The following is a 13552-nucleotide window of genomic DNA, read 5'->3' as shown; positions in this document are numbered from 1 at the left end:
CCCCATGTATCTGTAAACGTGTAGAACGGCTTTTCAGGCGCAAAAGATGTAAAATGTTAAGCAACAGCTCCGGATTTCAGGGTGACCAAAGCAAACTGATACCCGGTCACACTGTTTAGCAGGCGACGGCAAAAAAAGTAAGCTTTGAACGTTGTGATAATTTTAATTTCCCTAATCGTTTGTATTAACTTGTTCCCAGAACGTAATGGCTTCATTTTTGGCACGTACGGGCGGTCCCCTACTCGATTCCGTTAGGCCGGCGGCCGTCAAGAAGGTGAGTAGCCGTAGCAAAAAGTGAATCAGATTGTAAAATGCGAAAAATTCGTCGCTTTACATAATATGGCGAAAAGAGAGAGGTGCAGCGAGAGTGAGTTGGTCTCTCGCTCCCTCTTACTTGATCTGAACTGTTTTTCTGCTAATTATGCATTAATTAAGCTGGCGTTTTTTATGTGCATCGAATTGCTAGGCAAATAATTCGCCAGTAAAACAGACTGTTCTATATGTGGTTAGAGGGCGAAAGAGAATCACAATCCCGCGAAGACACCTGACTTTCTGTTGTTGTATTAGTGTGACGCAACTCGTATGTGTATTTGTGTGTGCATGTGCGCGGACCTTGAAAGCCTTATTTATTCCCCCTACTTTATTTTTTTTTATCAATGAGCGGCTGACAACTGTTGCTTGGCTCTAGCTTGTTGTTGTTCTTCTTGCCGGGCCTTCTAATTAAAGTTTTTAATCTGTGAATTAGATTTGGTTATCATCGTGAAAATGCCGTTATCCGCTAGACCGGGCTCTTAACCCACATTCCGTCTCTTTTGCTCATTTTGTTTATGTTTTTTTTCTGTATGAGTCAGCGAACCAGTTTTGAAATATTTTTTTGCTTGACAATGACCTCGTGACTGAGAGCAGGGTTTTTTATTCTTTGATTAAAATCCAAGAGAAAAATTAACAATACGAAATTGATTAGGATTTAATATAAAATATGATTATTTTACAGATTCTCGGCCTGGCTCCCATCGCCGTACAGCAATTGAGGAACCTCAACGTCCAGGAACATGTTTCTTACACTCTCCTCAACGAAAGCAAAATCCCAACACCACGGTGAGTAAACCAATCCCATTCGGAAATTATCAAATCAAACAATAGCAACAATCTGTGGCAAAGTTTCGGTTCAAAGTCCAACGAAAGTGCCGCGTTGCTTATTGCGTCGACAACGGTCTTTGGTCTATTTTTATTTCGGACTTTGTCTTGGAACCTAACAATTTGCATTGATTACTTGACTGGGGTAAACAAACCAAAGAAACGCAGCCACCAAGATGATAAGGGTGATAAGATTCTATATACACTTTGAACGATGCAGAGTAGTGACAGGGGTCAGTGACGTAGGTCCTGATAAGATGTAAAAACTGAGATAGTTGAGCTTATGCCACTTTTGCCATTGTTTGTTAAGTTAAAATGATTCGGAAGTAAATTTACTAAGAAGCTAAATACTCTTTTAATCGTTTCTTACCTACGCTAGCATAATCACGCCATCAAGCGTTTTTAAAGGTATGCTATTATCATCTTCCAAACGTCCGAATAACCTTGTCACTGCGAATTCCCAGCCTTCACAGCTTACAATTTTGACGCCTTGCTGATAGTATAATTTACTTGAAAACGTTCTTATCAATAATTTATTGCCAAAGATCAGAAGATCATTAATCGTAAAGGGAAAGAGCTCCCAGAAATTATTTGATGTTCTAAAGTGACTCATTAATTTTGCAGATTTGCTGTTGCCAAGAATGGAAAGGAGGCCAACGATATTGCCACCAAGCTGAAGACAGACAATCTGGTCCTGAAGGCACAAGTCCTGGCCGGTGGACGCGGCAAGGGTACCTTCAAGAATGGCTTCAAGGGTGGCGTTCGTGTCGTCTACGAGTAAGTTACATATATTTCTGAGATCTGCGAATGAATATTAAATGCATATTTCTTTTAGCCCCAAGACTGCCGAGGAGATGTCCTCCAAAATGCTTAACCAGCTGCTGGTAACCAAGCAAACCGGACCGGCTGGTCGCATTTGCAATAAAGTAATGGTGGCCGAGAGGAAATTCCCTCGTCGTGAATTCTATTTCGCTGTGATGCTGGAGCGAGCCTTTAACGTAAGTCTGAATATTAAAAATATATACAAAGCATGTTCTATAATTAAAATCGTACACTTTGTAGGGTCCCGTCCTCATTGCATCGAAGGAGGGTGGTGTTGACATTGAGGAAGTGGCCGCCAGCAGTCCCGACGCCATTATTTATGAGCCCATCGACATCGATGCGGGCCTAACCTGCGAACAAGCCAGTAGAGTCATCGAGAAAGTCGGTTTGGGCGGCGAGGGAGAGGAAACCCACATCAAGATGCTTCAGAACCTATACGATTTGTTTGTGAAGAAGGATGCTCTCTTAGTTGAGATCAATCCCTATGCTGAGGATGCCATGTCTGGCTGTAAGTTTGCAAGTTTATAAATTTCTCTTAAATGTTTCCATCATTCTTGTACTAATACCTCATACCGTCTCCTTTAACCCAATTAACTCATTTGTGAATGTCATAATGCTGGATTTCATTTTGTGTTTGTCCAGGCTGTAAGTATACTTAACATTGGAAATGTACTTCTTGTAAATCTCTTATTTATACAAGATATTAATATGTTTAAAATTACCTCATTGTAGTCTTCGCATTGGATGCCAAACTGCGTTTCGACGACAACGCCGAGTTCCGTCAGAAGGAGCTGTTCGCGCTGCGCGATTGGACCCAGGAGGATCCCAAAGAGGTTGAGGCTGCCAAATACAACCTGAACTACATTGCCCTGGATGGCACCATCGGTTGCATGGTGAACGGTGCTGGTCTGGCCATGGCCACCATGGACATCATTAAGTTGTATGGCGGTGAACCAGCCAATTTCCTGGATGTTGGTGGTGGTGCCACGGCCGAGGCTGTGAAGGCTGCCTTCAAGATCATCACCTCTGACCCGAAGGTGCTATGCATCCTAGTTAACATTTTTGGCGGCATTATGCGTTGCGATGTTATTGCCGAAGGTATCATCTCTGCCACTAAGGACCTTAATCTGAACATGCCCGTCGTTGTGCGTCTTCAGGTAAGTTGATCTTTGGGATTTCTTTCTTTAGACAAGCTTTGTAACAATAAATTCAACATTTTTCTGCAGGGCACCAAGGTGAAGGAGGCCCGTGAACTGATTCGCACCTCTGGACTCAAGATTCTGGCCCGCGACGACCTGGACAAGGCTGCCGATCTGGCTGTCCACTTGGCGCAGATCGTCAAGCTGGCCCGCGAAATGAAGATGGATGTGAACTTTGAGATTCCCGATGCCCAAAAGTAGATAAATCCATCGAGTTACCTGGCTAAGTCAACACCTCATAAACACACACGCAGACACAAAAAGAAAGTCGAAAACAAAAGTAGAACCAACCAAACGCCTAACATGTACTCTCTAACCACACAAACTACTCAATGAAACAAATGCCATCGGTTCGTAGTTAGAGCATTATGTATTCGTGTTCGGTCGATCGGTCGTCGAACTATTTGATGAATTAATTTTGCAAAAATGTTAAGTTTAAAACTGTTGAAGAGTCGAGTCCTAAAATATGTCATAGATAATTCGAATAATCCAAGCGAGTTGAGTGTTCTCTTTGCACCCAAACATTTTCTAAATAGTCAACCATTAATAGCACTTGAATAATAATAGTAAAAATGGAAAAGAAACTACGTTTAAATTGTGATTTTTTTGCAAAATTCATTTCAATTTTTAATTTATTTAATTGCGACGCGACTGCTTCGAAAGCAGCTCGTTCTCTCTTGTGTATTATGCTATTTAGTTTGCTTTACATTAAAAACACAAAACAATCAAATTTAAGCTGAAACAAGTTCACTTTAAAAACACTTTTATTGGCTTTAATGACAATGTATTATTCGATTCTAATACTACTGAACCTTAGGGAAAAGGACGGCAAGGGAAAAGATGGTAAGGAAGAGGGAAAAACGGATGACGCGAAGGGTCAGAAGGATGGAAAGAACGACAAGAAGGGTGATTCCGGAAAAAAGGACAAAAAGTAGAGCTTCTGCGATTAAAATGCAGTTTAAACATAAAGAAATCCGAAGAAGAGTTTAACGGAATCGGAAATGGACTCGTCTGGCAAGCAAGACTTGAAAATGCCAAGTAAAAATTTTAAATTAATTTCTAAGTACATCTTCAATTTGTTTACCATTTATATTTCTTGTTTATTATTTATTGTGTGTAAGTCTTAGAAACGATCGACTAGGGAAAGTATGTGGGTCTGCTCCTGTTCCCGCCAATCCGTATCGCCATCGCCCAGGTTTCCAGCGTACTCTGTGGATTACATATTACATTAATCCGTACTCTGTGGTTTAGATTTGTTAGCTACTACCTCTCATGATGCTGCGAATGGTCTTCATGGAGGCACCGCGCAAGTTGAGGATTTGCAGCACGCGCTGCTTGACGGTGTCGGCGGTGGCGCTGACTTCCAGCAGAATGTAGTCGATGCGTTGCAGAGTAAACAGTCCTCCAGTCAGGCGCTTAATGTAATTGTTTTCGGCCTCCTCGTCTTCGTCGATGCTGGGATCCTTTTGGAAGAGTATCTTATGAAATTAACTGTACTTGAAACCTTTCTTTTACCTTACCTTGGCCTGCTGATCGATCTCTTTGTCAATGGCCTCCACCTTGGCCAAATACTTGAGGTGCAGCTCCAGCAACCGATCCACCTTCTCGTGATCGTTTTCCACAAACTTGGCCAGCATCCGCTGACGGTGGGTTCCCTTGCAGTTGCGCAGCATGGAGGCAATCACAGAGGCCACATGCTCCTCATGCTCATCGGCGGAGATCAGACGCTGCTTGTTCCTCTTCGGTGTTTTCATGAAGAGCGGAAATATAGTGCGCAGGCCGAGGATCTCCACGAACTTGTTGCAGTTGTCGCGACCATCCTGACCGGCCATGGCATGATCGAGCACTTTAAGGGAACCGTTCCGGGACATTTTCTTCTCGCGCAGCATCAGGTTCATCAGCTGGAGACCTTCGCCGCTGAGGAAGCGATCACGATTCTCTCGGGCCATTAGCGCGGAACAAAGACAGTTGAACATGTTCTGCATGTACTCCTGCTCCTCGTTGCTCGCTGGGTCGTGTCTCTTGTATACGGCCAGCTGTTGAAGCAACACATCCACGCCATCCAGCGCGCCCAGCTGCAGTCGGTTGTCGTTCTCCGTTTGTATGAGGATGGATAGGATCTCGCTGCAGTAGAGCTTGTTGGGATCGAAGGGCGTCTTGCCGCGCAGTCTCTTCAGCAGCCAGGCCAGTACTCCCTGCTCGGCCGCCTCCTTCACGAACTCCGAGTCGATTTCGGTGAGGTTCTCCACTATAGCCAGGGTGTTGTGCACTCCATCGGCTTCCTCCTTGACCTGCTCGTTTAGGCGCTCTAGATTTTGCACCAGCAGGGCGCAGATCTGCTCTTTCCGCAGGGCTTCTATCAGGGCCTCGGCACCCTCACGACTCTCTCCCAGGATATCCACGTCCGTGACCTCCTGCAACAGATCTACCACGGCCACAGCGATGTCTGTGTTCTGATGGGCCAGCAGTTCCAGCAGACTGTGCAGGCCATGCAGCTCTACCAACAGGGGATACAGATCTGGAACGGTGGCCACGCCCTTAAGCTCCTGGATCACGGTGTGTAGCTCCACCTCCGAGTCCATAAACTTCTCCGGGCTGTCCGCAAACTTGATGCGCATCTCCTGGTTCTTCAGGTTACGCTTCTCGAAGACCAGAATCAGTCTCTTGAGGCCCTGCTCGTCCAACACATCGCCATCGGCCTCCTCGTTCTCCACGTACTTCAGGATGTTCAGGCGCTCCTCCTCCGTGAGTTCAGGGTCAAATTCAAATGACGAGGTACCGGCGGACGCTGCGGACCCTCCGCCTTGTTTCCCATAGTGTGCCGACTCCTTGGCCTCGGCGATGCGCCGCATGCGTTTGATTTTCTCGTCGCCACCGCCCCGTTTTCCGTGTGAGGACTCCGTGTCGAAGTCGTCGTCGTCCTCATCGTGTGGCCGCTTCGGCGTCTGTTCCGGCTGTTAATTGCAAGTGTGTGGATGCAGTAATTTTCATTAAATATTGTTTTATTTACCTTAAAAGCCAGCAATTCGCCAATGTCCATGATTTTCTAACATCCCCTTCGCGGTATCTGGTAACACTGCGGCAAGGCGTAAACAATGTGAAGTGAATCTGGTAACACTTGACTCGATGCTGTTCGATAACTGCTTTTCTTCGTCTTTAAATTGAAAAATTACATATTTTTGTTATAGCTAGGCGAGTTTGATGCTCAAGTTGGACATGTAAGAAACGATAACCGATATAGGTTAGAGTTACCAGATCAGCCATGCTGATTGGAAAATAGGCGCGTAGTTTGAAAACTTACTGATCAGGTTCGTGTCTCAACTGAGACTGAGAACACTGACTGGGAACACACTCAATAGCTATTAACTCCATGCCATTATTCTTATGTATTTATTTGACTAATTTTATCATGACGAAGTCATTGCCAACCGAATATATTCTATATTTATTCTTGATCAGCATAAATAGCCAAGTCGATGGCTAGATCGACAGTCGAAAAATAAATTTTTGAATTTTTTTCATAATTTCAAAAAATGGTAAGGGGTTAACATTATTAAAAATTTTAAAAAATTCAGTAATTTTAATTTAAATTCAGTATCTATATTTATTAACCTACTGAAAACAAATATAGAAGTGATTTACGAATTAAAATAATGCGTATTTAGCTGAGTTATAAGTTTTTAAAATTCGATTCGATCCTATAATACAATTTTAAACTGCACGGGTATACAAACATAAGTTGTCCAATTACACAAAAGTGATATATATTCGAATATAAATTAACTAATAATAAAATAATGTAAACAAATAAAAAAATGTTTAAAAAATTTTACAAAATTGTAAAATGATTAAAAACTTACCAAATATTAATTTAAAAGATTGTAAGTTCAGTGTGCATATATATAATCCTAAAATTGGGCTAGGAAAAGATAATGCATATATAAAGTAATTGTTTAACCAAAGTATTAAATTAAAAATATTTACTGATTAAGTTAATAAAAAGAAATGTGTAATTTTAAATTTTTTACAAGAGTTGGTTACTAAAAATTGGTTAATTGTTAACTAAAGCACGTACTGTTTTAAAATATTTTAGTATAAGTAAGCATGTACTGTTTTAAAATATTTTAGTATCAGTAAAATATTAGTAAATCTCTGTTGAGTCCATAAATCATTCTGGATCCCATGGATCACGCCCCCTTAGCCTCCCAAGGCGCCTTTGCCTTTGCCTGAGCCCTGCGCCTGCGCCTGCAACTATGACGACGACTTTACATAAATTCCTAAAGGCCGAACCCCGAAAATAAATTTACAACTGCTTTAAGCCCAACACGGCAATTCAACAAGTTGTTTCAGTCCGTGTGTGTATGTATGTGTGTGTGTGTCTGTTGCCTTCTCACTCGCTCTGTGGGGCTTTCTTCGAGCCAGTCTCTAAGCCAGTTCGTCAGCGTGATTTGGCGTTGTTGTTGTTGGCAATGGTTGTGGTAGTAGTATTTGTATTGGTAGTGGTATTGTTGCTGCGGCTGTGGCTGCTGCCGCTTTTTTTCTTACTCTTTTTTCTGGCTTGTTTCATGTTGACCCACTTTTGGCGGCAATACGTGAGCCCGCACAGTGGGCCAAGGAGGTGGTGAAAGCTCTGATTTGTTGGGGTATTGATTAAATATTTTAAAAATAATTATTTTGATATTAATCCATTAATTCTTTATATTTTGTTTTAATATAAATAAAAAAATATCTCATAAAAAGAACAAATCATAATTTAAAAGACTTGAGAAAGTAATAAATATAAAAAAACAATAGAAATATATTTACAAATTAAAAATAATTTCTCTATTACTTATATTTTATATAATTTAAATGCTTGCAATATAGTCTTTCATATTACTTTTTTATTGATGAAAGATATGTCATTAAAATTCATATTTATTTAATGTAATTGTTACTATTTCCCTTTAAAGTTTTTACATCCTTAACTTTTGTTATTAATCAATTGTCGACCCCTAAGCTAAGTTTCTTGGCAGTTGGACCCACAGTGCCGGGCAAAAAAGTCATAAACTGAATTGCCAACAGGTTATGGCGACGACCACGACGACGACGACGACTACGACGATGGTTGGCTGATGTTTTTGTTATTGCTCTTGCTGCTTGGAGTAGTAAAAAGGGCCATGACAGTGACACTTTGAAGTTTGAGGTTAAATCGTCAATGTTGTTGCCTTGGTCTTGGCTGCTCTCCTCCGGCTGCATTGGTTATTTGCGGCCTGCTCTTTATGGCTCTCTCGATATACATATGTATGTATATATTCCCCAGCATACAACATTTCGTGCGGACTTTATTTCTTCGTATGCTGTATCTTTGTTTTGTATATTTACGGTACACCTTTCCGCCATGTTTCGGTATGCAAAATTTGCGTTGCATTCAGAAAGACTTAGGCAACGAACCTGCCCCCGTAAGACAAAAGACTTAGGCAACGAACTTGGAAAAGAAATAACTTTGAACTCACGCACGCTAGCACAACATGATATATTTGGCTTATTAATTATATATTTCTTTTTTGCTCACACACACACACGCAGACAGCATAAGCTGGCGTTTGAAAAGTGAAATTTCAAAGTAGAACAAGCAACGGCAGCAACAACAACAACAACACCGCACGTATAGAGGCTTCAATAAAAATGGGGTCACTTGTCGCTGGCCAGCCGGCTCCCCTCGGAGCCAGCCCCCACTGACCATTGATCGCATAGATCACGCGCCGTCTGTTGCTGTTGCAGTTGCAGTTGTTGCTGTTGTGCATTGTAAATTAATTGCAGTCGCGTCGCGTCTTTTTTTGTTCGTTTGTTGTTGTTGCTATTTATTTTGGACTTTTTTTTTTCTGGCTTGAACCGTGTTCTCAACCAGTTTTAGGCCATCCATCGTGTGTGCCATTAAAATGCACCACGAACTTGACAACGAAACGGAATTAATGGAATGAAATATTTTTGCGTTAAGCTTAAAGACTTTCCCTGTAAATTACAAGAGTTCTTGTGTGTGGTCTTGGTTATAACTAGGTTAAGTCTTCATTCCATTCAAAAATAATATATTATATTTAAATACAAAAATTGTAATTAACCAGTTTTGAAAGCTTCACCTTCAACGTTCTTGTCTTTGATCTTGTTACAATATTGTTTTGTATGTTACTTAGTTGCCTTTCCGTTTCTTTTTTTGTTTTTTTCGGGCTCGTAATAATAATCAAGTTTAATTGCGTATTTCATAAGATTTTCGTTGTGCACTGTTTGCTTTTGCTGCTAATTAAAGTTTTGCTGCAGACAGCTGCAGCAGGGGAAGAAGAACAAAAACAATAATTAAACCAGAACAACATACTTAAATATTAATAATTGATTATAATGTTATTACAGACATGATTTATTCTCCTTTAGAATCTTGGCCAGCTGCTTGGCGAGGCGTGAAAAATGAACCGAAAACTTGAGAGACTTGGAAATCGGTTGCAAAATCAAAAGTTGCACTTGGCTAGTGAGTTTAATTTTTTTAATTGCCAAAAAAAAAAAATAAATAATAATAAATAAGAACGAAGAGCGGGTGCATAAATTATGAAAAATTGCGAAATTTGACGTTTAACAAGTCCAAGTATGGATCTCACTTGATCCCTCCAACTTCCGGCACGCAAACCATTTCCGTTCTGCTTTGCAGCTACTCTTCCTTCCGTCCAACCAATGTCTCCCCCCTCTTCTGCCCTGGCTGGCATCAATCAAAGTCTCAATCAAGAGCAAAAGTAATCAAAACTAACAGCACACACACAAATCACGGGTGTAAACAAAAAGGGAAGATGTGATGCGAGGGGCGAGAGGCGAGACGGCCGCTCGACAAAAGCAAATATGGAGACAAGGCAAAATCGTTAAAAATAACAATATATGTGTGTAAAAAATGGCATAGCAGCAGCAGCAGCAACATCAACAGTAACAGCAGTGAATGGGCCACAAACAAAAAATAAACAACACCACACACACACCGACACAAAATAGAAATGGAGAGCAACTTTCACCCAAGGTCATTGTGTCTTTAACTGCGCCACAGCACAAAATAGCAAGGCAGCAGCAGCAGCAACAGCAACAACATCGCCAATAGCAACTAGCAACTTGCAACTGCTGGACAATATGAATATGCGACGGCGACACGACTCGACCGACGCCCGATTTGCTATTTTGGCCAGCAAAAACCAAGACAGAAACGACCATAGCCTTTGGACACCGAATTAAGTGTATACTCTGTAAAAATGTCTTAAAGATATCTCTATGAAATTTTATATATCAAACGTGAAACTCTACTGAATATAGTTATTATAAACTTAGGCAGAAAATGTATTGAGCCTTTATTATTTATATTTTTATTATAACATAACATCGATGTTTTTTTTTCAAACCTACTACTTAATTGTTTACCTTACTTTGTTTGGAATAATTAAACAATTTGTTCTTAAACTTCTTTTTTTTAACATATTGCGGTTTTTGATACAGTCTTAAGTATACCGAAATGTTATTTCAACATTTTTAGTTAGCTTTCCCCTGATTTTTGATAAGGATAAGGAAGTTCTTTTCTTATTGCAATTTTATGCAGCTTATACAAATAGTTTTGAATAGAAAATCTATGCAGAAATTAAATAAATAATATTATATTTTTGGATATTGAATATCTTATATTTCATTTATTTATTATTACTATACAAAATTTAAAACATTAAATACATTTTATTGTTTTAATATTTGTAACAATAACAAGTTAATCTGCTCAGTTTTCATACCCCTTTCGAAGAGTATGTAACGACTATCTTAGCCTGGCTGTCTATCAAGTCGTGGAGTGAATCAGCAAAGGAACTGGAGACTTTGAGTGGAAGAAATAGTTTTCAGTTGCTACTGCATGAGCCAGAAAAATAAGCCAGCTTCAACTGCAGACTGCAATCTTATGATTATTGGCCAGAGGGAACAATACCCAGAGACTCGACTGGCTGAGAAAGGTCGAGAAGAGGCTGGCCTATCAATTGCTCTCGGTTAACAGGATGTAATCCAATTCAAGATTGTAATGCGGGTAATGCGAACACAAAAATGAAAAACGGAATATTTTATGTACTATAAAATAATATATTAAATATGCTTCTTTTAAAGAATGACTTATTTACACTTTATTTTCTAACTAAGAAATATATAAGTCTTAAAAGCATTTTTGACTCCCACTTTGCTGTATGTTTTTCACTCTCCATCTTCCTCCAATTATTCAACTCACAAGCTGCTTAAACCAACCTAAATGTCTGCTTAGGCATTTCAATCTTGGCCACTTCAATCATAGGATTCCCCCTTCATCATTCATATTATCTCCACCGACACCTTGATCTGGGTCATGCTTAGCCACATTGTTAGCTGGATGCAATTAAGTGGCCGAAAAAAAACTAAAACTCTGAGATGAGAGAGTGGAAAATTACTTTTAATTGACACAAACTTTAATTAAAAATGAAGAAAAGAAACAGATAAAAGAGATTCCACGGAAATGTGTCTTCAGCGCTTCTAATGCATTTAAAATTACATCATTAGGTTCTCTTTTGGCAAAATCTTTAAATTAAAGAAGCTGCAGGGTTACACAGAGAAAAATGGGGACTTCATTGTGTATGCGATGTGTTACTTTAAAGAAAGGAATTTTTGTACTTTAAAAATATATTTTTGAAACGGGATGAAGATTTCCTTAGTCATTGAAAATATAACTCATTTGTGTGTAAAAATACATGTTCTCTTTAACAAAATAGTAGTAAATATTAAATGTTCTTTAAACTTAGGGAAAGATTAAAATTATCTTATTTAAAATACTTATTTTTGTTAATAAAAACTAATATATTTTGTTGACTGATCTTGTGTAAGACCTTTCCTCCAATTGCTGTTCTGAGAATATAACAAAAGCTTAACCCATGACTGGCGACGTCCGCAACACGTAGCACAGTTTGATTAGAACAAAACGAAGCCACAAGCAAAGCCGGAGCAACAGTCGCAGCAGCCGCAGCAGCAGCCATGATGTTGCATAAATTTAAGTGCCACAGATACAAGGCTCGAGATACAGAAACGAGTTACAGATACATCAAGAAGCTGGCGCGCCAGCAGATGAAGACTCTCGGAGTCAGCGGCATAGAAATGCGGATGCGAACTGGAGACCCCTACTTGCCAGACATACACACCGATGCATATATAAATATATATAAATATATATATACCTATATAGAGGTGTATATCGGTGTCTACCTCCAGACGGGCTGCGGTGAAAGAGCAAAGTATCTTAGTATCTTAACATTTCAAATCCGCTGCGGTTCTGTGTGGAAACGAGTCTGGAAATTGGGTCAGTGGCACAGTATGCATGGTATTCTCCGGCTCTGTATCTGTATCTTTATCCATAGCTGTGGCTGTATCTGTGAGGCACGAGTATATATGTATGTATATATATCCCCAACAACTGTGTGGGCTTCGCCTCTTTGCTCTTTCTTCGCTGGCTTTCTTTGTGGTCAATATAATGATTCTACCCGACTGGCTGGTTTGGTTTAGTTTGGTTTGGTTTCTTGCTCTTGGTCTCGGTCTTGACTTGACTTTGTTCGCATATTTTTGTGGCTGCTACTCCATTTCTTTTTGTTGTTGTTGTTTTTTTTTTTTTGTGGCCGAACGTGCCTCAATGCGACACTGTCAGGTTGCTAATGGGACTCATAAAAGCAGGGGCTCTGTGGGGCAACACCCAAAAGCCGCAAGACTCTATCTTAATCTTCCATTAAAATTCAGGGTTTTACTTATTACGCATACGCCATGTGGTTCATTTAAAGACACCGAGAAATGCAATACAATATATTTTCGATTCAAAACTTACCTTAATAACTGCCACAAATAAAACACCTTCGGCAAATTGTAGGCTTAATTTTGTTTTTTTGCACATTTTGAATGACATTTGAATTTATTTAAATATAATTAATTAAATATTAAGCATTACAGCTATGAAATAAATATTTACAAATCGAAATGTGTTGAACAAAATTCAAGTTTGCTTTTGTAAAAATAAATAAAATTGCACGATAACTAAAATAACACAATTAATATTGTCCTTTTTGTTGTTTAATAGAAATTATACATACATATATTTAAAAATATCATTAAATTACTTTAGAATTTATGTAGATTTTTTGTGTGTGTTTTTATGTTTTTCTTTTTTGTGTGCTGTGTGTGTTCAAAAATTAGGGATAAATAATTTCGGGTATATCGAACATAATTTATGGTTAAGAATAACGTTAAAACTTTAGCAACAAACTTTTTAAAAAACAAATTAACAACGCTTTATGATATTGGCTATATTAAATCGAGTTTATTACTTGAGTACATTGCTAACGATT

General features: G+C 39.4%; 2 protein-coding genes across 3 annotated transcripts; one reads left to right on the top strand and one right to left on the bottom strand.

The window, feature by feature from the left end:
- The first annotated feature begins 113 nt into the window (after nt 1-113).
- Nucleotides 114-4248, top strand: ScsbetaA (Succinyl-coenzyme A synthetase beta subunit, ADP-forming). Of its 2 annotated transcripts, XM_020962908.2 has the most exons (8): nt 114-274; nt 995-1098; nt 1762-1914; nt 1973-2135; nt 2200-2467; nt 2692-3116; nt 3186-3355; nt 3976-4248. In XM_020962908.2, the coding sequence occupies exons 1-8, from the start codon at nt 206-208 to the stop codon at nt 4091-4093; spliced, it is 1470 nt and encodes a 489-aa protein (XP_020818567.2). In that variant the 5' UTR covers nt 114-205; the 3' UTR covers nt 4094-4248. The 2 variants fall into 2 exon arrangements, with proteins under 2 accessions (XP_020818567.2, XP_086695051.1); XM_086838925.1 differs by lacking the exon at nt 3976-4248 and having other exon boundaries at nt 3186-3893.
- LOC110191918 (beta-catenin-like protein 1) lies at nt 4234-6299 on the bottom strand. Its single transcript, XM_020962905.2, has 4 exons — nt 6169-6299; nt 4679-6112; nt 4426-4621; nt 4234-4367 (listed from the first exon to the last, which is right to left on the bottom strand). The coding sequence occupies exons 1-4, from the start codon at nt 6196-6198 to the stop codon at nt 4282-4284; spliced, it is 1746 nt and encodes a 581-aa protein (XP_020818564.2). The 5' UTR covers nt 6199-6299; the 3' UTR covers nt 4234-4281.
- Between the last annotated feature and the right edge of the window lie 7253 nt (nt 6300-13552).

The sequence above is a fragment of the Drosophila serrata genome, unplaced genomic scaffold (genome assembly GCF_035046125.1).
Source record: "Drosophila serrata isolate PLE 108 unplaced genomic scaffold, ASM3504612v1 contig_360, whole genome shotgun sequence".
Taxonomy (NCBI): Eukaryota; Metazoa; Arthropoda; class Insecta; order Diptera; family Drosophilidae; genus Drosophila; species Drosophila serrata.
Note: the sequence above shows the minus strand (reverse complement) of the source record. Positions and strands in the feature narration are given on the sequence as shown.

What these genes read in the sequence shown, in the direction of transcription:
- LOC110191918 (XM_020962905.2), bottom strand. Translation starts at nt 6,198, where the DNA reads ATGGACATTGGCGAATTGCTGGCTTTTAAG. An exon ending in AGATCGATCAGCAGGCCAAG is followed by an intron (nt 4,622 to 4,678) that starts GTAAGGTAAAAG and finishes CTCTTCCAAAAG; the next exon opens with GATCCCAGCATCGACGAAGA. An exon ending in CATTCGCAGCATCATGAGAG is followed by an intron (nt 4,368 to 4,425) that starts GTAGTAGCTAAC and finishes TGTAATCCACAG; the next exon opens with AGTACGCTGGAAACCTGGGC.
- ScsbetaA (XM_020962908.2), top strand. Translation starts at nt 206, where the DNA reads ATGGCTTCATTTTTGGCACGTACGGGCGGTCCCCTACTCGATTCCGTT. An exon ending in CCGTCGTTGTGCGTCTTCAG is followed by an intron (nt 3,117 to 3,185) that starts GTAAGTTGATCT and finishes ATTTTTCTGCAG; the next exon opens with GGCACCAAGGTGAAGGAGGC. An exon ending in GAGATTCCCGATGCCCAAAA is followed by an intron (nt 3,356 to 3,975) that starts GTAGATAAATCC and finishes ACTGAACCTTAG; the next exon opens with GGAAAAGGACGGCAAGGGAA.